This window comes from Myotis daubentonii, chromosome 13 (assembly GCF_963259705.1).
Source record: "Myotis daubentonii chromosome 13, mMyoDau2.1, whole genome shotgun sequence".
Classification (NCBI taxonomy): domain Eukaryota; kingdom Metazoa; phylum Chordata; class Mammalia; order Chiroptera; family Vespertilionidae; genus Myotis; species Myotis daubentonii.
In genome coordinates this window covers 55,211,500-55,235,437 of record NC_081852.1, presented here as the reverse complement: position 1 = coordinate 55,235,437, position 23,938 = coordinate 55,211,500, and the positions used below count along the sequence as shown (strand labels likewise).

The 23,938-nt window shown below is 49.5% G+C and overlaps 1 protein-coding gene across 11 annotated transcripts in view; it reads left to right on the top strand.

The window, feature by feature from the left end:
* The window catches only part of ABLIM1 (actin binding LIM protein 1), a 243,771-nt gene that overhangs the window by 159,952 nt on the left and 59,881 nt on the right, over positions 1–23,938 (top strand). For all 11 annotated transcript variants that reach the window (XM_059661514.1, XM_059661512.1, XM_059661511.1 and 8 more), the window contains exon 6: positions 182–275. In XM_059661514.1, the coding sequence (XP_059517497.1) occupies positions 182–275 (94 nt within the window). The remainder of the gene's footprint in view (positions 1–181; positions 276–23,938) is intronic.

Here is a 23,938-nt window from a genome sequence, read left to right as displayed (position 1 = left end):
GGCCCAGGACCACGGCTCTGTCTCTGGATCGCTTGGTCTCGTGGGTCCTGCTTGTGTCTGATCTCCAGGCACGTGAACACTGGGCAGTCTTCCACCATCTGTCCCAGGCCCCAGAGCAGCGTGGTTCCGGTGGCTTCCCCGGGGCCTCCTCTTGGGCGCTGAGTACTCTGTCGTCTTGCAGGGACGGCGCTCCGTACTGCGAAAAGGACTACCAGAGGCTCTTCGGGGTGAAGTGTGAAGCCTGCCACCAGTTCATCACAGGCAAAGTCTTGGAGGTGAGTGACGGGCGGGCTGCCCTCAAAGCGCCGTTTCCCTCCTAGGCCCTCGGACACGCGTGGGAGTCTGTTTTCCCATTTTTTCTCACGTGTGGCAGAGAGAAGGTTGTAGATGACCAGTGTCTTAGAGATCAACATGTTGACTGTCTTCACAGGCAGTTTCTACTACATGTTCGTGTGGACATGGAAACGATGGAGAATTTGAAGGGAAGGAAAGAATGATCAGGGGGCTGTTAGGAATTTTGTGGAAGGGAGGGTTGTATTAGACTATTTTTAGAAGTCAGAGAAGAGGAGATGAGTGTGTTAGAGCCATGTGTCTACATGTATATACACGTGTGCTTTTGCATGTGCATGTGTGGGAGTGTCACGTGCACATACACCTGGGAGTGTGCATGACATGCGTGCTCTTGCAGTATATGTGTGCATATGAGTGTGCACACACTCAGGGAGCAGAGGTACAGAACTGAAGCTGAGAAAAGGAAGGGTGGATGGAAGGTGACTTCCCGCCCTGAGAAGTCCACATCCTGTGTGGCCCAGAGCCCTGAGGCCTGGGCGGGCTGAAGCCTGTGGGTTCAGGTGTGACTGACTCGCATGTGAGCTCACTTCCTGCTGTCTCAGCGGCTGCCAGCCTCTGCCTCTGGGCTGGCCGCGCTCCCCTGGAGTCTGTGGAGCCACCTCACTTCGCACAGGCCTGTGGGTGTTGACCAGTTGTGACGGGAAAAGCAAAGATTGCCTCATAGCCAGCCCGCAGTGCAGGGTGGAGCATGTGTGCGGAGCAGCTGGGAAGGCGACTGACTGGTCCTGCGGCTTGTCACATCGCTTGGGCAGACACCAGGGCCCTGAATCCACATACTCCAGCTCCCCAGCAGGGCGTGGTTCAGAGACACAGGATGTCAGTCCGAGAGGCCCCCGCGTTGTCTCTGGGCAGGTTCTGCCGGATTTCCCACAGCAAGCTCTGAGTGCCTCTCTGTCCGTAAAATAAGAGGGGCCCGCGTTGACTCTGTGCTGGGAGCTAGTGCAGCGAATTGGATTTTTGGGAGATAAGCTGCCTCTCACCCAGGGGAAGGGTGTTCCAGGAAGAGGGAACCGCCTCTACGGAGGCTCAGAGGGGAAGCACAGCACAGGCAAGAAACAAAAGGCCAGGTGGGCAGGCGTGCAGGTGTGAGATGATGCTGGCGAGTGGGGAGGGGCCGGAGTGGAAGGGTCGAGGGTCACATTCAGGAGTTCAAAGTGATTGCGGCTGGTGCATCATGTGATTGGATCAGATTTTTGTATGAAGAATGGATGGGAGGACTCAAATCCATGGGCACCCATGTTCACAGCGCTCTGTTCGCAGGAGCCAGATGGGAACAACCCAAGTGTCCATGGATGAGTGTCCATAAATGTATCTACAGGGACGGTGACATGCTAGAAAGAAAGAATTCCGCACAGGTCACGATGTGACGCCTCTTAAAAACCTGCTAAGTGGGGAGGCCTCATACCGTGTGCTCCCATTCAGAGGAAATACCCAGAATAAGTACATCCATGGGGACCGGGAGCAGTTAGTGGCCGGCTGGAGTTGGGGGGGGCGATTTTCTGGAAATGGTACGTAGCACCCGGCATATAGCATCCGTTTGAGCTGAAGGTTTATCTGTCACAAGTTTGCTCTCAGTCTTGTTTTTTACAAGATTCTCTTTTTAGAGAGATCTTACTCTAAATGGCACATTTTTCAAGGCGTATGCTAACTAACTTATCGATGTAGGAGTGTTCTGATGCTGCTTACAGCCTGCCTCCTGATGAAGAAGTTCAGAAGCAAATGAGTGGGAGATCCTGGGGTTTGCCACTCGACCTCCTGCCTCCATCTCCACCTCTAAGCTCCGCTCTGAAGCAGCCTTCCTCCTCTCTCCGCCCCTCCCCCTCCCCGCCGTCTGCTTTCGCAGCCTGATGGTACAGGAAGCTCCTGACACTTCAGACTAAGTTCACAGATCTCAGTGGATGTCAGAGAGTATCTCTTTGATGTGCATTTCCTTCCGTCTTTGGTGGGTGGTGCTAGGGGGTCTCTGACTCTGGGAATCTTCCTTTCTGGGGTATAGGTTGCTACCTGCCAACCTCGTGAAGAAAGAAGGACAGTCATTCCAAAATGAAGGCAGCACAGGAGGGGGGGGGGAGGGAGCAAATGTCACACTGGAAACAGAAACCTTGAGGGTAAGGGACATGGCTGCCCCGAGTCCCCTCCCTCGCTCTTGGCTGTCCCCTCGGCTGACGACTACTCTTAGTCTCTCTGTCTCTTGCACAATTCACATCCCTCGGGGACTCTGTTTATGCAGCTCTGCACGGATTCCTTCTAGACAAATCTTCTCAGCCACGGGCTCCCCGGGCAGCTCGGTCCCCTCCGCAGAAGGTGCCTCGCTGAGCGGGCACCTGCCTTCCTGGGTGAGCGCTTCTCTCAGAGACAAAGGGAAGCCATGGTGTCTGCGTTCTGACCCGGAGGCGGGGGGGGGGGGGGGGGGGTGTTCTGCTCTGCTTGCTCGGGTCTCATCGGCTTCTCCTCCCCCTTCTTCCTCAAGTCACCACACCCAGGAAATCAGTCCTCCTGTCTTTCCCAAAAGGCTGGCAGCACATGTCTCTGGTGTGGTGTTTACTGTGCCCCATGTGCTCTCCGGGAAGGAGCGCGTGGTGATGTCAGTAACGACTTGTGTACCACACAGCGTAAGGCACAGGCCCTCCAGCGTAGGCCGTGGCAGATCCTCCTGCCCAATGAATGCCTTTCCATTCATCCCTCAGAAGGTCAGGGCCTGCCTTTATCTGTTAACTGGGAAACATGGATGAAAGGGCTGGATTTAGACTCTCTTTCGCCCCCTCCTGCTGGACTCCTGGCCAGTAGGAAATAGAATCACAACACAATCCCACCAAATCCTCTTCCTGGATTCTCTGGAGGTGGCTTCGTTTGACTCTTTCCTAAAGCCCGGGGGCAGATGCTGCTGATGTCCCGTGAAACTAGCTCAGGTTACAAACGGGAGGCCAGTCCCCTGCCTTCCTTGTGCGGAAGGTGTTTGAAGCACGCGGTGCTGGGACAGCCACACGCAGAGAGCAGGTCTTGTTCTGGACCGACCTGTCTGCCCTCGTGAGAAGAAACGTGGGTTATCCCGTGGCGCGCACGTGACAGCTAATCTTTCTGTCACCAGCGGAGAGGGGATTCGCCAACGACAGGCTGATGACAGCGCCACCTCACTCTGTGCGTAGCACGTACAGGCAGTGCCAGGATAGTAACCCACGTGCGTGAAGAAGACGAACCACGGGCTCCCATTCTTGCTGTGCTCGGGGGACTGCGTGCCTCCTTCCACTTCCCTGGGGACGTTTCGGAGGTGAACCGTCCCCGAGGCCCAGGACCTGCCCCAGGGGACACGGAGCGGCGGTCCCCGGTCACAGGCCGCGATGCTGTCCCACGCGGAACAGGCTTGCTGCTCTCTGGTTTTCCACCTGAGTGAGCTCGCTTCCTGGACCTCGCGGCTTCCCGCCTCGGAGGGAGTTCTGATGCCAATCCCGGCAGATGGGCCTGCTTAGACTTGCCAGCTAGTCAGGAGGAGGGGCGGTTGAGGCTGGTGCCCATCCAGTGCCGCGGAAATGAGCTGGGGCAGTGATTCCAACCCCATAAGGCCACTTACAAATGGAAACTGTTTGTACACCATCTCCATGGCCCGTCAGCAAAACTCAAAGCTGCAGGCATCTTGGAAACAGATAGGATCTGGAATTTTGGAGCCTGGAGAGGCCTTAGGTGAGGTGGGAGGGAGCGAGGAACGGTTAGTAGGAAAAATTGGATATAGCCAGGCTCACCGGGATTTGATTCCAGTAGCTACGCTTGGAGCTGAGTAAGGACTAGCAGGCTGTTTAAACTCTCAGCACCCTCCCCTGGGAAATGTGGATAATAATACCTCTTGAAGGCTCGAATGAGATAGGTGAGTTGTCTGAGATAGTGCTTGACATACAGGGCATCAAGAAATGTTTTTCATTTCCTTTATTTATAAATGAAGAAACAGATTTTGTAAAACCCCAATATTTTTCCTGGTCGGCATGGCTCAGTGGTTGAGCGTCCACCTCTGAGCTGGGAGGTCGTGGTTCGATTCCCAGTCACAGCATATGCCGGGATTGCGGGCTCAGTCCCTGGTGTGGGGCCTGCAGGAAGCAGCTGATCAATGATTCTCTCATCATTGATGTTCCTAGCTAACTTCCTCTCCCTTCCTCTCTGCAATCCATAAAAATATACATATTTAAAAAGCACAATATTTTGAACTTCCTGTCTGAATGCAGGAGTCGGGCTAGTTATATGTGATTATTTCAGGTGGACAAGTTAACACCCATGCTACTCGCCGTGTCGATGCTTTGGTTTGAAAATTTCACCACGTACACCACGTAGCTTTAGACGGTCACATGCATTTATGCCCATGAATTCAGTCTACCATTGTTTCAGCAAGAATTTCCTGTTACTTTTTACCGGGCACCTAGCAGCTGCTAAATACAGATGTGTTCATGAATGATTTTTTCCCCCACAGTGAGTTTTTGCCATGGCCTTGAGCCAGAATTATGAAAGATTCCACGTACTCTTTGGGCATAAATTCTCACCACCCGACTGAATTCCTGTTCCTCTCACTCACGTGGGACGTAAACGCCACAAGCTTTCTCCTGCTGTCAGTGCCTACCTTACGCGTCCACCCGAGCAGCATTGGGGTCAGTTTGAGCTCCTGGAGGATTCGTGCTGTTCTCTTTAATTATTCCGTGTCATGCCCAGATGGGCCGTTAGTATTTTTTTAAAATATATTTTTATTGATTTCAGAGAGGAAGGGTGAGTGAGAGAGAGATAGAAACATCAATGATGAGAGAGAATCATTGATCAGCTGCCTCCTGCACATCCCACACTGGGGATCAAGCCTGCAACCTGGGCCCTGACCAGGAATCGATTCGTGACCTCTTGGTTCATAGGTTGACACTCAACCACTGAGCCACGCCAGCCGGGCCGGGACGTTAGTATTTAAGATGACAGTGAAAGGTCTCTTAGCTTGTGCGGCCTGTAAAACGCCTATGTCAGCTCCTTCATGTAGCACTGAGTCCTGTTGGCACAGACTTTAACCAGCTACCCCTGTGATTAGTGACACCCCTGGTTACATAGCTGGCAATTCGCCCAGGTTAAGTGTGCGGTTCAGTGGTCTTCAGTATATTTACGCAGCGATGCCACACCATCACCCCCCAACTTTAGAACATGTCCATTACCTCAGGCAGAAACCTGTGCCTATCCTTTGATTCTTTACTCTTCACTTTCTCTCCCCAAGTCACGTCCATGTAAATGGACAGTCAGAAGGACAGAAAAGGGCGCTCATTAATGCCCACCAAGGACTGGGTAGTGATTTGGGGCCTGTTTTATTGAGAAACTCGCAAATTTGGGGGTTTGCTTGGTAAATTTGCTCATGAACCACCTTCTTTCTCCCCAGCCCGGCAGACATAGAGACGGTTAAATAAATAAAATCTGAAAGAGGAGCTGATATTACAAATATCGGAGAGAAGAGAGAGGATGGAGTCCAGGGGGGCAGTGAGCTCGATTCTAGCCGGGAGACTGGGAGCCCCACTGACTGTCCCTTTTCCCTTTGTAAGGAGGGACTCCTCTGCCTTCTGACAAGTAGTAGGCTGCCTGCTAATGTCCCCAACAGGGGGCAGAATTCAGGGATTGCGGAGGTAGATGGCACAGTCCCAGCTGCCTGGGTTTCACCGTGCAAGGCTGGGGTCCTCGAGCCACTGTGGCTGAGCATGCTGTGGGTATCTTATTTAAAGGATGGATGACTAGGCTTCACCCAGAGATTAGGAGTCAGGGGTCCAGCCCAGGCCTGGGAATCTGCATTTTAAAAATCCCCACCCGAGGATATTTTTCCATTGATTTTCTTAAAGGGAGTGGAAGAGAGAGGGAAAGACAGAGAGAAACATTGATGTGAGAGAAACACATCAGTTGGTTGCCGCCTGCATGCACCCTGACCAGGGCCCCGGTTGGAGAGGAGCCTGAGACTGAGTTATGTGACCTTGATTTGCATCGAACCTGGGACCCTTTGGTCTGCAGGCCAATGCTCTACCCACTGGGCCGTACCGGCTGAGCAGAATCTGCCTTTAGCATGGTGCCCTACTCTGGGTGATCCTGGTGCTGGGTGGGAACTGGGCCAAGCTTACAGATGACACTTGGAGAATCTGGCCTTGAAAGTATGTGGCAAAGGCCCATGCGTGGAGGCTTCTGACTCCTCGGAAGAGAGATGCACAAGAAATTTAGCTCCCCCCTGTCATTATCCTCATGTGCAACCCAGTCGCTTCCTCCTCATTTGAGAAGCCAAGCTTTGCTGTTAAAAACCTTAACATCTTTTCAGCGATGTTTGGGATTGCTTCCAAACCAGTTTGGAAAGATTACACACACACACACACACACACACACACACACACACACACACACACACACATAAAGGGTCTTTTTATTAGTTGATCTTTATGGGCAAATAATCTCCATAAAAAACTTCCCTAAATCACTTTAGTTTCCTGAAAATTTGCAGCAGTTTGCACAGAATCTCACCTAGTCCTTAGAAAGGGGAGCCTGGGAAAGTTCTGTGCTGTCAGGGTGGGGGGTTTCGGCTCCTCTCCGTTCACATACGTGAAGAGCCTGTGATTTCGCCGTTGGCCGCTGTTTCATCTGGGATTGCTGCGGAATGGTCTAGTTGACAATGAGGTGATAGGTGTGGCCAAGTGTCTGGAATGTGGCTACCGAATACCTTTTTTTGCTGCAATAAAAGAGCAAAATACAAAGTGTACCAACGATACGAATCATGGAAGCTCGATACACAGCCTTCCTGGGGTCACATTTCCCTAAAAAATGTCTGAACAGCCCAGCTGGTGTGGCTCAGTGGTTGAGCTTCGACCTATGAACCAGGCCGGGTCACGGTTCGATTCCTGGTCAGGGCTGGGACCCGGGTTGCATGCAGGAGGCAGCTGATCAATGATTCTCTCTCATCATTGATGTTTCCATCTCTCCCTCCCTCTCTCTTCCTCTCTGAAATCAATAAAAAAATATTTTAAAAAAATGTCTGAGTAGGAAAATGCAGAAAAACCAACACAAACCCCGGTGCACTCCTTTCATTACACTTCCGTCCAGGGCTCCTAACGTGGCCTCAGAGGCAGTGAGTGTCTTGGAGGCAGCTGCCAGCTCTGATGCCCGGTGCACCTTCCCATGTCTCCAGCCCCAGAAAGAAACTTCAAAAGCAGAAGGCTCTGGTTGCAATGCGAGCCTCTGCCTGGGGGACGTGACTGCCAGAGCCGCGATGCAGACACTGGGGAGCGCAGGTGAAAATGGTACTTTCCCCACCTGCGTGTAAACACGGAAACCTACCCCCCTCCTTTGCGGCGAGATGGACTGGCCCGCAGGGGTGGCTGCTGTGCTGCGCTAGCGAGTGAGCGCGGGGAGGAGAGGAGGCGGAGGCGCCTGGCCTCCCTGCTCCTTTTCCTGGTGTGTGTCTGCAGAGAGGCAGTCGGAGGGGCCTCCTGTAACCCAGGCGGGCGGGGAGCCCCAGTCGGCCGGGCGTGATTTGGGGGTGAAGCCCTAAGGAGCTCCCTGCTCAGCGCAGCCAAGGAGCAGAAGTCGAAGGAGCCCTGGCATCAGGTAAAGCTGGCCTTGCACGAGGCACCTTGCTCTGCAGGGACGATGTGAGATTCCCGGCCTCCTGGGCGAACCCCGAGACCCCTGGGTCCTCCAGATGTGGTCAGCTCGATGCTGGCCACAGAAGCCGCTTGCACGGGCCTGGGATGCTTTTCACTTAAACTTCCCGTTTTTCTTACGGCACAAAAATGAACGGTGCAGCTTCTTTTTATTGATGCGGGACTCTGGGAGAGAGCGAGCGGGAAGGCGGGCTGTTTGAGAGAGTTTGGAGACTTTTTAAACAATGCCTGTTTTCTCAGGCGGCTGCCCCGAGACTGCAGGGAGGGGATGGCTTCAAGATCTGTTTTGTTTTGTCCGTAGGTCTCAGTGGAATTTATATTTGAAGTGAAAGGACTTTAGAGTCATTTTTTTAGGGGGTTTGGTGGTAAAGGTGGCATGAGGAAGTGAGTATGTTTCTCTGTCACTATAAATGTGTGGGATTTTTTTCTTTAAGAAGTTCCCATGAATGAAAATGAGGAAGCAAAACGTTTGGGTGCTATTCATATTTTACAGCTACAGGTTGAAAGAGGCTGATGGTTGCTTCTTTGGGCAGGAAATGAGAGAAATCTAGAGATCCTTGCCTTTAAAATAAAAGTCTTTTCTGTTTTTTCTAAAAACCTAGCTATTAATCAAACCACACTGTAAAGTTTATTTTTTTAGAAAAAAAAAAAGTTTTAAGGTGTGCTGTGCTAGCACTGAAGAAGGAAGGAGCCAAGAAAAAATCATCTCGACTGTGAAAGGAATAGATTTATGGTTTGGGAAAGTTTAAAAAAAGAAAAGTGAGTGACCAAAACCCAGCAGGAGTGTAGCCGCCCTGGGCTCTTCATCTCTCACCTAAGGGGACTGGGGATTTGGAAGACAATGGAGCCTGGTTTCTCCCAGGCAGCCTCCTGAGGAATGTTAAGAGGATGTGAAGTTACTTAGATTACCCCGACAGGTTCCGACAAGCCAGCGAAAATAACTAATTACAAAACAATTGTTGCTATTCTAGAGTGGATCAAAAGGCTTGTTGAGTCAAGATGGACTTACAGAATAGGTGAATTTGCCATGGCTCATTGGTATAAATTACTTTCAAGAAGGCTTTTGAAGACTGAGTGTGCGGCCTTGCCTAGCGGCTCTTTATGGCACATTGAATGCATGTTTTCACCCAATGTTTTCAAGTGGGTCTCTCTGGCATTTTCATGTGTCAGTGACTTGAACCCTTGCACCAGCTGGTTCAAGGAAGAGCATATCATGACAACCGAGATCTGCGGGTTTTCCCCTCCAACTAAAGAGTAGCTCATTTAAAAGGACCGAACAGCCCTAGCTGGTTTGGCTCAGTGGATAGAGCGTATGCCTGCGAACTGAAAGGTCCCAGGTTCGATTCTGGTCAAGGGCACATTTCTGGGTTGTAGGCTCGATCCCCAGTAGGGGACTTGCAGGAGGCAGCTGATCAATGATTCTCTCTCATCATGGATGCTTCTATCTCTCTCTCCCTCTCCCTTCTGCTCTGAAATCAATAAAAAATATATATTTAAAAGATCAACTTTATATATAAAAAAAAGAACAGAACAGTCCCCAATACTCAGTACTTGCATCCCAACTTTCTAGAGGGACGATCAGGATCTTGCCTCCTCAATGGATTCTTGGCACCATTGACATTTGGATGGGCTGTTTCTTTGTGGACTACACTCCCTCCCCAGGCTTGCCAATTATTCCCTGCGGGGCAAATCCCCCCCCCACACCCAGGTTCAGAACCACTGCTCTAAAAACCCCACTTTTGAGGCCTCCTGCTGTGGAGGAGGAAGAGAGGGCCGGGAGCAGGGGCTGGACCCCAGGGAGAGTGGCTGTGTCAAAGAACCCAGAGAGGACACATGTTGCCTTGACCATTTTGGTTTTTGTTTTGTTTTGGTTTGGTTTGAAGTGACATCGGGCTGGGCGGGGAGCAGTCCAGCGCTGTCCTGGATATGCTCTCTGCTCTCGGCCTCTCCCCTCAGGGCCCTTTACAGGCCTGATTTGATCCGGTTCTTGGTTGCATAGTAATCAGACTTCTTTCTCTACGTTGAATTCTATCTTAAGTGCATCCCAGGAATGTACTATTTAAAAAACACACAGCTCACTTAATAGCCCATTTTATAAAGCAAATAATTCCCCATCACTTATCAAGTCTGCAAATACAGTGTTCTTGATATGTGGGCTTTGAGGACAGGTGGGCACACACACCTGTTTGATTTTTTATCCTGGAGCCTGCAGCTGAGGGCTTTCATTTCTTTTTTCCATCCCCCACTCTACCAGTGCGTCTCCAGCTTTCTGAGTGTCTAGGAATGGGGTCTCATTTTGTCAATGAAATAGAATAGTCACAGCCTTTCTCCAACTCACAGATGACAGTAAAGTCAAATGGTTGGAATTTTTTTCCACTTAAAAATTTTCTTACATCTTTAGTATATGCTGCCGCTACGTTGCTCTCAGAGGTTAACAGCTTACAAAATGAATAAAGTTGTAGCAGACAAATACCGGTACAAAACATCGGGAACAGCCAGTTTTGCTTAGTTCCCTTTCTTTTGGTGGCCCCACGCGCCAATGATAGCTTCACGTATACAGTCACAGCCTCATAAAATAGTTCTCACCAACACGCTACCTGTATTACATTTTCATGGTGTTTCTCCGAGAACATGGCATGTTGTACTGAGCGCCGTGCCTTTCAGGAGCTGCCACCCAAACGGGAGGAGACAGGCCACTCTCTAGGGCAGCGGTCACCAACCTTTTGGACCTCATGGACCACCAGTGGTCCGCGGACCACCGGTTGGCGAGCGCTGCTCTAGGGGGTTCTTCCCAAGCCCGGTTGGGACAGGGGGTGGCACTTGGCATTGGCCGAACATTTTGGGAAATGCCTCTACTTGTTGGAGTCCGTTCTTGGTGATAGGGTCGGACTGGCCTATGGTGTGATCAAAGTTGTGTTTTCTGCTTTGGGGAAGCAAACCTTCCTTTTGCCTCTACCTGGAGGTACCAAGGCATCATATACCATGTGTCTCTTAGACGCATTTCCTAATCATTAAGACTCCCCCCCACCCCGCGTACCCCCCCCCCCTTCAGTAGACCCAAGACCCATGAGTGCAGAGAAGGCTGGTATTTTAGGTCTGTTTTATCCCCAGGATGTGGCACAGCACCTTCCCATGTTGGTTGCTCAGTCGTTAATAAATAAACAATTGAACGTCAGTGGTTCCCATAGAAAGACCACCTCGGAGCTCGGTCTGCAAGAAGCTCACGTGTCTGCAGCCTGTGTCCTGTCCACAGAGGCTGTTCTGCATATTATTATTGTTTTGTTTTGTTTTTTTCAAAAGGAGAAATCCAGTCCCCACCCCACCAGCTTTTAATGCTGAGGGGCTACCAAAGGGATCTTTTCAGGATGCAGGGAAAGGGGGTCTGTGGTTTGGAGAATTTGGAGAGGAAGAGCTTTATACATTTTTCTTCATGAGGCCCAGAAATTAAAATCCCGCTGTTATGCTGTTATTCAGGTCCCCACAGGCTAAGGCAGCCTCGTGGGTCCAACCCTGGGATTTCACCCAGAGGCAGAGCATTCCCAACCTCTTTGTGTTTAAGAAAATTATCCAGTCAAAAGAAAGAACTCTTAGAGCACAGAGAAAAAAATAGACCCTGTTTACTTTAAGGATGTAGTTAGTCTTAGGGGACTGGGAGCGTCTTACTGAGGAATGAGAATGCTGCTGCTTCAAATGATCCATGTGGCCTGAACCAGGTGTGAGGACATGGGTGTCCAGGTGAGGAACATGCAGAAGGAAAGCACAGTAGTGAGAGAAAGAAGCCAAAGGTCATCGTAAGCTGAAGTTCACAGACTGACCCCAGCTCTGTTTCCCAAGCAGAGCCCCTGGTGTGAGTCTAGAGGAGCAAGAATGAGTCTCACCAGTACCCCCAGCTGCAGAGGCTTAAGGTGTGGCCCTGGGGGGGAAGGGGACCCCTAATAAAGGGGACCCAAACGCCGCCGCGCTTCTCGTTCACCAAGCCCAGAATGTTTTTTGGCAAATACGGGCCTGAGTCCTCCTGGGCATTGCTTGTTCAGATCGAGGTCTTTTTTGCTTGTAAACATTAGATGAATCAGGCATGTTTGCTTACGCTTGAGACTGCTTTCATCTTTCCTTGCTGCTAAATAAGAATTGTGTTAGCTCGTCTGAGTTCCCTGCAGCTGGCTCCTTGCATCCGTGCTTATATCCGTGTACCTTGTCCAAACAAACATACTTGAAAAGATGGAGACCTGGGTTTTGCCAAGTTTAGAACGTCCCCTGACAAAGTTTAAGCCCAGCTTTCGGCTTTGTTTTGGCAGCTTGTTTAGGATGCAAAGTGTATCTGGCTCTGGCAACAGATTAAAGAAGGTGTTGGTTCTTACATAACAAAGTGTAGAGCCTAGCCACTGGGGGGAGGGTGTAGATTTTCAGTCTTCCTTTGTGTTTTATAAAGCATAAGGGGGAAAAATGTGCTTGACTGGGTTTTTGTTTTGACTCTAAATCTCAGAGCCGTAAAAACTCTTATCTGGGCTTACACAGCCCTCTGTGGTTAAGGCCTTGCCGCTCCTCTCCAACCTGGTCACCTGCATCTCTCCCCGCATTTGCTCCAGCCCCACTGGTCTTCCTTCTGTCCCACAAGCATACGCCCTTTCCATCGCAGGGCCTTTGCACTCGCTGCTCCTCTGTCTGGAGCAGCCTTCCCCCAGGTCTCGGTGGCGCATTGTCAACCTGCCTGTTATTCCTGGGAGAGGCCTTCTGATCACCTTCCCTAACGTTGCCTCCACCCATCCAACGCCCGGGTCATCTTCTGTATTGTGGCCCTGCTTTATCTTCTTCACAGCACTCGCCCCTGCCCCCCAAAAAGTCACATATGTTTGTATACATGCATATTGTCTGTCACTCATTGCTAGAATGTCTACTTCATGACAGATGCTGCCATATCCCCAGCACCTAAAACATTATCACAATAAACAGACGGGTGGCTGGCTGGATGGATGGATGGACGGATGATGGGAAAAGAAGGAGGGAGGAAAGGAGGGAAAAAGGGTGTGTTATCTGCCCAGTAAACACCTACTCCCCTTTAAGTTGAAGTGTTTCTCTTCTGTGATGCCTCTTTGACTCCCCGCACCATAGTCTTGGTCACTTCCCCTCCCTTCCCCTCTCACTTGGTCCATTACACCAAGTCTTACCCTGTTGTAGTCCCGTGTCGACATGCCCACCATCCTCTGCAGGGTAAGCCTCTTGAGGGCAGGAATAGCTAAGAAAGGGAGATTATAGTTGTAGCTATTGTTAATTCTTACTGCCTTAGCTCGTTATACGCATCTCTTTGATTTGAAAATAAGGAAACTGAGCCTCGGGGCAGCTTGCCAGAGGGTGTATAGATGATTACTGTTAGAACCAGGATTTGAATCCAAGACTTCTGGCTTCAAAGCTCATATTCTGTGGCCTCTTTCTCCTCCTTCTCAGGTGGGTGCCTGCCATAGGCTTTTGCCAAATGAAACCTAAGACTTCACCTCCTCCCTCTCTTCCTTATTTTTTGCTTATAAATGTTTATACTATCTATAATATTATATAAATACTAGAGGCCCGGTGCACGGATTTGTGCACCGGTGGGGTCCCTCGGCCTGGCCTGCACCCTCTCACAATCCGGGACCTCTCAGGGGATGTTGGACTGCTGGTTTCATCCTGATCCCCACAGGCCAGGCCGAGGAACCCCCCCAGTGCATGAATTCGTGCCCTGGGCCTCTAGTATACATATAAGATCTTTGGTTAATCTCCGCCCACCCTTCCCTCTGTGATTCAACAATCTGTTCCATGTTCCCATGCCTGTGCATTGAGCATCTTCCCCCTGGTGGTCAGTGCGTGTCATAGCTACTTAGGCTTTTATATAGATAAATGAGCTTATTGATTTATCTCTAAAGACAGCTAGTTGGTGGATCTTTTTTAAACTACATATTTTTAAACTACAGGGCTTAATTGATGATTTAAACTCTCATTTTCATATATAAACAAATCTATTAGTAAAAAGTTCACCTGCTGTATACACTTTCGCTGGCGGTTCCATTGGCAGCCCTCAGAACCAGTTTTCCTTCCTTCAGCTCCCAGAGTTGCATTGATTTTCCTTAGAACATAAAGATTTTACTGAAAAAACAAAACAAAACATTGCAGCCACTGGTAGACATTTCAAGTGGAAAAGACTAGGGGGGAAAACCCTAAAAATTAAAAAAGTCATAGCATTTCTTCCACATTTTGAACATAACCACATGTTTCTAATCATCGGCATCTCCCCGACACAAGACTGTGAGTCTCGGGTCCCAGGATGTCCTGCTGGTGAAGCAGAAGGCCAAGGCCAGGAGCCCTTGCGAACACACCAGTGAAATTCTCTGAGTAATTCTAAGACCCTACAGCTGCTGACTTTGCATAGACTTGAGGGGAAGCTGTTGACCGTGCTCATGCCCAGAGGTTTCCACATCTGTGCTGGGCCCTCTGCAGTGAGTCTCCGGGTGGGGGCCAGGGCGGTGTGTCAGGTACAGGTTCCGCATTGTCTGACAAGTCCTGATGACAGCTCTTACCCGGACAGTCTGCAGCCTGGGCGGGCTGGTCCATCAGAGCATTCTTTGGCATACAACACCCAGGTTTGGAGCCAACCAGCTTGTTCTCCTGTCCACTGTGGGCAGCATGATCAGTAGGAAGGTGGTGCCCACGTGCTGCTGGTGGATGTGAGAAAACTCCAGAGGCCTCCAGCACTGGGGCTGGGACCACCGAGAAGCGCTCAGTCGTGGCTTGGGTGAGGAATCTGTGTGAAGCCCAGTGTGTCTTCCAGCTTCTCTGTCCATCACAGAGAACACACCACTTACTGGCCCTTTAACCATCCTGAGCAAGGTGGGAGGGACTTTTTAAGAAAAATCCTCACCCACGGACATGCTTAGAGGAAGTGTTGGGGAAGCTTTGATTGGCTGGGCATCATACATGCCCCAACCGGGGATTGAACCCACAACCTGGGCATGTGCCCTGACCAGGACTCGAACTGGCAACCCTTCTTCGGCTCACAGGACAACACTCAGCCGACTGAGCCACTCTTTTATCTGGGACTTTGACTCCTTAACACAGCTTCTCAAACGGCACGATGGCCTTGGATGGATTGCTAATAAATATGTGTTGTGATTTGCAGTTTAACTTACCGTGTGACGACAGTATTGGCAAAGAGTCTGGCTGATTAATTGCTCACTCTTGCCACTCCCAGCCCGGAGCCATTTGGTAACTGGGACGTTGGCTAATGTGGATGGCACCGAGCAGAGGCGACACCTCAGCTGATTCCCACACCCGGCCTTGCACCTACCAGAAAGATCTCTTCTCTGGTTTTCTGTCTTAAAGGTAATTCCTGCTCAAGTCTCCTGGAACTATCATGGCAGGAGAGTTCCATGGATTTCATTTCCTCTGACTTCTCAAAGTTGAGGCAGAAAGCGCATGGAAACTAGTGGTTTGGTCTTTCATCCCGAGGATACGATGGGTGTAGATAGCAGCGACAGGTGCCTTTTTGCCTCTTACTTTGGTTTTCAAACTAAAACTTTCAAACTTCTGAACAGGATCACACCCCTACAGAAACAGTTTCAGACTCTGCTAAGTGGCCTGCAGGGAGTGTTTCCTGTACTTTGAATGCCTTTTTTGCTGTGTTCTCATGCACTCACTGCTAGAAAAGGTACTGCTCCATTTCAACGGTACAAATTAATTCAGGGGAATGACCGCATAAATGATCCAAACAGCTCATAATTCAAAATGCTCGCTCCACCTCTGAATTGTGTTGGCCTCTGGCTAATACAGAAAAAAATAACTGTATTCTCTGGGTCTTTTGTCAGCAGCGCAGGAACAGCCACCTGAGAAAACTAATCTGCAGATAATCCAGGAAGGGATACCGATACAGCCAAAAGGCCGGGCATGGTGGAGCCTTGGGCACAGTCATTTGGGGGACGGCACCAGTTGGAAACTTTTAAAGGCTGGTGGTATTTTCAAGGGTCTCTGTCTTGGATATTTGAAACGTGGCCCAAACTTGTAGCTAACTCAATTCTGCCAGGACACTAACCCATGCTATCTCTTTGGTAAAGGATTCAGTCCTTGATAGCATTGAGATCATTCCCTTTCATGAAAAAACCCTTAGCTTCTATCCACGAGTTCTGGGCTGGACAGGAAGTGCTAGGAACCCATTTGGGGGTGCTTTGTTTATCGGGATGCCCTTTGCTCTCACCAGCCACCAGAATTAGAGAGGGGCTTTCAGTTCACCTGGACTCTACGCCCACTAATGCCGCAGGCCAAGTCGGACTTTCATCGTTGGGCCTTCCCTGTGGGTTGGTGGGGGGGTGGGGGTGGGGTGAACTGGAGCATGTCAATCTGGGGAAATTGCTGTGATGTGGACAAGCCAGCTCAGGATAAATTAAGTGTGAAATCATGACTGTGAGACGTGGCCTGCCAGTGGGTTTTTGTGTGTGATCATTATTTTTGCTTGATTTAAGAGGTGGCGGAACACTGGCTGTTGCTGAAATAAAGCTCATTTCTTCCTGTTCTGAGCCGTGCTGGTGTACGGTAGGGACCTTTGAAACACAGTTTTCTCCTAAGAATGCTGCTCTTCTGCTGTGAAGAACCAACATTCTTCTCTCTCCTCTTTGTAGCCCCTCTTTAAGCTTCGTTCTCTAAGTACATCTTATCAGTTAGCTGTGCCCTGGGTAAGAAATGAACTCTCAGTTGTTCACTCTACATGGAAATTATATGGAAAAGTAACGGAAGGTAAAGACATGTCTGGTTTTCTGGGTTTGCTTTCGTTTGTTGGGGAAAGAGAGGGTAGGTGGAATAGTACAGGGGAGCATCCTTGAAACTATAATGAGTGGCAGGCAGGAAAAATGTTCTTGAGTTTTTGTGCATCGAGTAATGAAGGGAAGAGCCTGCTTAGCTTTCTAGGCCTGGTTTACAGGTGCGTTTTCCATGAAGTCCCTTCGGACCCATTGACCCATAATTAGCCCCGTCCCCTCCCCTGGACCCAGGGGCGGAGTCTCAGTCAGTGATGCTTCCTGAGCACGTGCTGTTTGCACAGCTTGGGATGCAAGGTGCTCCTGGCTCCAGGCTCTCGGCCTCAGGCAGACAGACCTCCGGCCCCTGCAGGACTGCAGGACGTCAGCCCATAGTAGGTGTTAGCAGGTGTGTACCGCATGGGGTTGAACGCATTTTCTTCCCCCAGATTGCTCATTCTAGCCTTCTTTATACACAGGAGAAAACAGCCTTTTGTTCAGGCTCCTGCCTTTACTAGACTCATTACTTTTGAGATAAGACTCATTATTTTGACCCACATCCTCTGGGTCATCTTTTTTGCTTTTTAATCTTTATTTATTGAAACATCAATTTGTTGTTCCAGCCATCTATGCACTCAGTGGTTGACCTTTGCTGCACCTTGACCGGGGACTGAACCCAAAACTGTGGCACATCAGGACGATGCTCTAACCAACTGAGCCCCCAGCCAGGGCCGCCTGGGTCGTTCTGTGCTCGTCACGCTGGCCTGCAGGAGGAAGTGGGAGCAGCTTTCCTGTCCTAATTGGACAGAAGGCACTTGACTGGTCTTGGATGGGAGTTGCCTGGACCAGCCGTTCTGTTCCAGGGAGATGCTGAGAGAGCATCTGTCCTCCTGAGCCAGTGTGTTGGTAAGAAAGCGATACCACTGCGTTCAAGTTCGAGAGAGAGAGTCACAGAGGAGACCTGCTTGGTCCCACAGGAAAGGGAGGTATTTAAACTTTCTGATGCTCCAAGATGCTGGGAGGGAATGTTGGAGAATGTTGGCAGTTGGTTTTTCTGCCGAGGGTCCGGGGTATTTTTGCAGGTGACTTGTTTGTTGCGTACTGGAAGATTTAAAATTACTCTTTGCCAGGAAATGCACTACGAGCAAAATTACAGGAAGTAGAACTGTTCCAGATAAGAACAGACAAAGATTTTCGAAAGGAAGACATAGCTTAGAGTAACATAAAATCCAAATGTGGATTCACCGATTGTGCTTGCTCTCAGAAGTTTATTCTGCCACTTGTCTGCCGCATTTCAGTTTCCTCAGCACTTATACTTACATATTTTGGGGCTTCTAGTCTGATGTAGCCCTCATTCTTTATGCAAGAATTTAACATAATATTCAATTATAAAAGACAGTCCCTGCCTGTATGGGACTTAATCGTGGAAGTCATGCCACACTCAGCTGTCTACGAGCTCAAGGCGACATCAGTGGGATACATACATGTCATGGGGATGCAGGGAAGGGCAGGATCATGTGCAGGTGAGGCGGAATCAACCTCAGAGCATTTGTATTTTCTCATATAAAATAGACTATTTTTACAAAAAAATACCTACTCTGTGCTCAACACTCCGGAAAACAAACATGAATAAGAGGAAGTGTCCGAGAAGTTCAAGTCTAGCGAGAGAATCTATTGAGTAGCCAGCAGTTATAATGTAATTTATTGCATCAGATCACTGGTGCCTACTTTATGTAAAACATGTGTACTCAGGGCAAGAAAAAATGCACGTGGAAGGGGATGCCTGCGTCCGGAGAGCTGGAGGAGTCCTCGGTCTGGGCCAGACCCAGGGACCATTTAAGGAGTTTTTAAAGGCCCTGACCCCCAAGCCCTTGCCCAGACCTAGTTCCCCTTCTCTAGGGGCCCCTAAAATGTTTGAAAGCTTGACAGGTAGGTTGAGCCCAGTGTGTGCAGGTGGCTGAATACCAGGATTAGGAAATTCAACTTGTGTTAGGAGCAGTGGGATGTCGTTAGAGATTTCTTATCCAGGAAGTACTGTGATACACACGTGTTTCATGACAATTCCTCTGGTGTTTAAATGCCCTGAGCTCACCTAGCCGGTGTGGCTCAGTGGTTAAGTGTCACCCTATCTACCAGGAGGTCATGATTCAATTCCCGGTCAGGGCTCATGCCTGGGTTGCCGGCTCGATCCCTGTGTGAGGTGCACAGGTGGCAGCCAATCAATGATTCTTTCTCATCATTGATGTTTCCACCTCTCCCTCTCCCTTCCTCTCTGAAATCAATAAAAAATATATTAAAATAAATGAATAAATAAATGCATGCCCTGTGAGTCCAGGGCGCTGAGCAGTGGGAAGCGAGGACCAACTCGAGGCACCACCACCAGCATTGCTGCGCAGACTGGTCGCTTTGCCTGGGCAGCGTGCATTTCCCGTCAGTCTGGCTGGTTTGATTGAGCTCAGTGGACTTCACTAAGGAGAACTTGGACACTTGACCTCAGAACCCAGGCCAGTCTGCTGTCCTGAGGCCAGATGAAGGCTTAGCGTCAGCTCTGGTCGCCCAGTCTAACCCTCGGAAGGCCGCAGAGCTATAGGACTGCACCAGGGAGCCCAGATTTCACACCATCGCTCCATGCATGGGGCTCAGGCTGTCATCTGGGTCTTGGGGTCCAGCCATGCCAGGGTCCCTGGTTCCCTTCTGACAGGTCCCCTTGTCGCCTGTGAGCAGTGGGAGGTGCAGCAGGTGCAGCTGGCAGGGTGCCCGCCTGCCGGGCACTCCCTACTTATCCTGGCCCCAGTCCCCAGGCCTGCCCTTCCAGAGGAATCCAGAGGATGAGGGCAGGGCAGGCACCCACCCAGCATGTGGAGTCTGGAATGTGGCTCTGGGTGTCTCTCTTTGCAGGACACAGAAATGCTTTGGTTGTCATCCAAAGGCACAGGCCTTGCCTTCAGTGCGCTCTGATTTGGGGAATCACCAAACCCGGGGGTCCTGAATCCCTCACACATCTCCCCTTCGTCTTAGGATGTACGTTCCACCCTGCTTTTCTTCCTGCCGACAGTAAGAGCTGACAGCCATGGCTGGAAGCGTCCCTCCCCTGCTGTTCCCAGGGAAACCAGAGAGTCTGGGCTTGGAGACTGGGGCGGAGTTGTTGTTAAAGGGGCTGAAGTCCACCCGCAGCGGGAGAGGAAATCAGACGAGGATGTTTTTAAAAGCAAGCTGTGTTTTTCTGACCGCTCTGGTATTGGCTCCCACCCCGAAGGCTCCTCTGACCCTGGGGAAGAAAAAATATTTTTAGTCTGATAATGTGCTGTATAGGCCGCCCAGGGCCGAACCATCTGTAAGGGAGCTGATAACTCAGAGCGATGGTTGTAGTGGAAATAACGTGTGAGGGATTGTCCAAGATGACAGAGTGAGGCACGGGCTAGGCACAAGGCTCCCATCTTGAAATCCTTTAAAAAGTCATTTTAATGGTGTGTTTTTTTCTTATTGATTTTGGAGAGAGGGGAATGGAGAGGGACAGAGATAGAAACATCAATGAGAGAGATTCATTCATCGGCTGCTTCCTGCACGTCCCCCCCACTGGGGATCAGGCCCGAAACCCGGGCATATGCCCTGACTGGGAATCGAACTGGGGACCTCTTGGTTCCTGGGCCAATGCCCAACCACCGAGCCACACCAGCCGGGCTAAGAGTCTTTTTAGAATAGAAAGGAAAAGAGTGGGGTGGGATGGGGAAATGGTTCTAGTTTCTAGAGAAGGGTAGCAGTCACAGAACTGGACTGGCATTTGGAGACACAACATGGGGAAGAAAAGCAGTTGTCATCCCCGAATTGGGATGACGTATTTGCTGTGCACTGTATAACAAGTTTATATTTTCTAATTTTTTAAAAAAACCACCCTGCCTTCTGCATGTCCCCTACAAGTACAAAGTCATTCCTAAGATACTGAATTAAGGGGACCTGTCCTACCATTGGATCCTGCCGCGTTCCTCCCCAGCCCCATGCCCATGCGTTTGATGGGGACCTTGGCATTGACCACTGGTTCCCTTGAAGCGGCGGGCGTGGAAGCGACCCACTGGTGTGCTGTCAGTTGTACATCCTGCCTCCAGCCCGCTCTTGTGCTGGAAAGGAGACCAGGAATGAGATCATGGGTAATAAGAAACCTTAAGTGTTTGCTCTTCCACAAGAGACAAATTATCCAATTGGGATTAGGTTTCAAGAGTGCTGAACTTGAAGGCAAATATTTATCTTCTGATGTTAAGAAATGAAAGGAAACAAGACCTCTGACCTTGACTGCAGGGTGGCGTCTGAGTTTGGAAAGTGGGTCCTGTGGAGCCAGGAGCGGGATGAGTTTCTCATTGTTCCTCCCCTGGAACTCCGCCGATGGTTCTGACCGCATGCAGCGCAGCCGCTGACCTGGCGGCCTCCGCGTTCACCGGAACATTCCTTTGGATTCCAGGGTTGCTCCCTCTCATGTCCAGCTTCCTGAATAGGCCCCTTTAAAATTCCTTTCAGAGCCTAAGTATTTGGAAAGGAAACGCCTTAGAGTCGTTGGCGTTTTGCAACCTGGTTTGTCCTCTCCCTGTGTCATGTTACTCACAGTGAATTTATGTATAATTAACATTTCTTTCACCTACACAGCAATCTTGCAAGCTAGGCAGAACCAATACTTTTATGCCCTTTTAACATGATAGAGCATATAGGTCTTTCCAGAAAATACACAGGATCGGAGGAAATAGACAGTACAGCCAATCGCTCTGGGCATTCAGTACAAGGTTCAACCTATCAGATTCCCCAAACACCACTTTGCTGTCATTCCTGACATTGCACCTAGAGAAACTGGGGCAACCTCATCACGTGTCTGAAATGGGCCAATTGGCCCCTCGTAAGGAGGCCTCAGGAACTGGGGCCCCGTTCTTATCAACAACTTCACATGATTGTCAACTCAATGAGTTGTGCAAGTGATGGCCTCTCAGAGAGCTTTGAATCTTCCTGAGTCGTTAGCGTCTTCAGTCTTTCATGATAGTTGAGGGAAGAAGGGAGAAGGGGGAAAAAAGAACTTTTTTTAAGCTGTCCAAACCACCAAAGTAATTTCCAGTCCTTCTGACCCTTGACTTGTAGCAGGATGTGGGGGGAGGGGAGAAGGGACTTAATAGCAAACCCTAGATTTAAACACTCGCTCTGGAACTTTGAAGACTTCTTAGCCCATAATTAGGCATAAGAATAAGAGGGTACCCCACAAAGCATTGGGCAGGTTAAATGTTAATGTGCTTTCTAAACATTCCACTACAGAACGAATGCGAAGGGTATTATTAACAATAAAAATAATGGAGCCCTGCCGGTGTGGCTCAGTGGTTGAGCATTGGCCCATGAATCAGGAGATCATGGTTGGATTCCCGGTCAGGGCACATGCCCAGGTTGCAGGCTCAATCCCCAGTAGGAAGTGTGCAGGAGGCAGCCAGTTGATGTTTCTCATCAATGTTTCTATCTCTAGCCCTCTCCCTTCCTCTCTAAAATCAATAAAAATATATTGGAAATAAATAATAATGAGTAGAAAATGTTTAAGCTCCATCACAAGGGGGGAAATTAGATCTTTCAGTAGCCACTGAAGTGCATCTTCCAAACCCAATTCTTTTGCACTGTTCCCGGCGGGCCTTGGACCAAACTTGAGCCACTTTTGAGGCTCCCAGGCAAAGAATTCTGCAGAGTGGTCCAGGCCATGCCAGCCACTGCCTGCAGGTTTTGCGTCCATTTAGGAATTAAATATGATCGTTATTTGCATTCCGTTCACGTCTGTCCATCAGCTGAAAGGATGTTACCAGCAGAAGGACGAGGATGAAGGAGGGTTGAAAATTGCTCAGTGGCCCTCTGGAGGTCCTGGAATAATGGGTACCTGATGGGATTAAGCGGCAGAGCTTTTACTTAGAGACCATTTTATTAAAAAAGAGAGTTCGCAGGGGTTAGAAAAACACTTTGGGAATCCATTTGGCAAAGGGCTCTTAGTTCGATTCTTCTTATTTAATTCCTCCAAATCCCTCTCAGATTAAAATCGTAATAAAAGGCAAAAACCACTTTGGACAACTGTGTGGCAGTAGCTGCTGAAGCGAAAGTACTACCTGATGAGCTTGCTGTATACCGTGTACTCCTGTGTGTAACTGCAGCTGAAACGTGTATGATTCACCAAGAGACTCGGCAGGAATTTCCACGGCAGTCCTGTTCAAACAGACAGCCTTTTAAAGAAACCAGTATGCTTGAGAGTAGAATAGATACATAAAATGTAGCACTTGTACACAAAGGATTGCTATGTAGTCAGGATGTAATAAAGAACAACTACTCACAGCATCGTGAGCAATTCTGTGGTGAGTAATAGAAGCCAGACCTATTCGCTTCTGTTTAGGTAAACTTCCAAAACAGGTAAAACAAGCATGGAGTTAGAAATCAGCACAGTGACTATGAGGGAGTGAGGGGTACAGATAAGCTATTTCTTTTTTAAAAATATATTTTAATTGGTTTCAGACAGGAAGGAAGAGGGAGAGAGAGGTAGAAACATCAATGATGAGAGAGAATCATTGATTGGCTGCCTCCTGCACGCCCCTCACTGGGGAATCGAGCCCGCAGCCTGGGCATGTGCCCTGACCTGGAACTGAACTGTGACCTCCTGGCTCGTAGGTTGACTCTCAGCCACTGAGTCACGCCGGCCTGCCTTTTCGTTGTTATGCCTCTCTATGGAGGATTATTGTACATGCCATAAAATTCACTGACTAAAAGCGGACAGTTTGATTATTTTAATTACATGCACACAATTGTTCAGCCATGACCACAGCGCAGTTTTGGAATTTTCAGACACCCCATTTGACTGCCCGTTCAATCCTACCCCGTCTTATCCCAGCCCCCTTCCCAGCAACCACTGATGGACTTCATCTCTCTTTAGTTTTGCCTTTTCTAGAAATTTCCTATAAATGGAATAAAAATAGGTAGTCTTTTGTGTCTACCTTCTTTTCCTTAATATAATGCTGTTGAGGTCCTTCTGTGTTGTTGCATGTAGCAGGATTCAGTATTGAGTGTTCCATGTTTTATCTACTCACCAGCTGAGAGTCGTTTGGTTTGTTTCCAGTTTGGGGCTCTGAGGAAGACCCTGCTATGAGCTTTTCATATACTAGTACGTCTTTGTGTGGATATGTTACTTCTTTGCGTTTGATACCT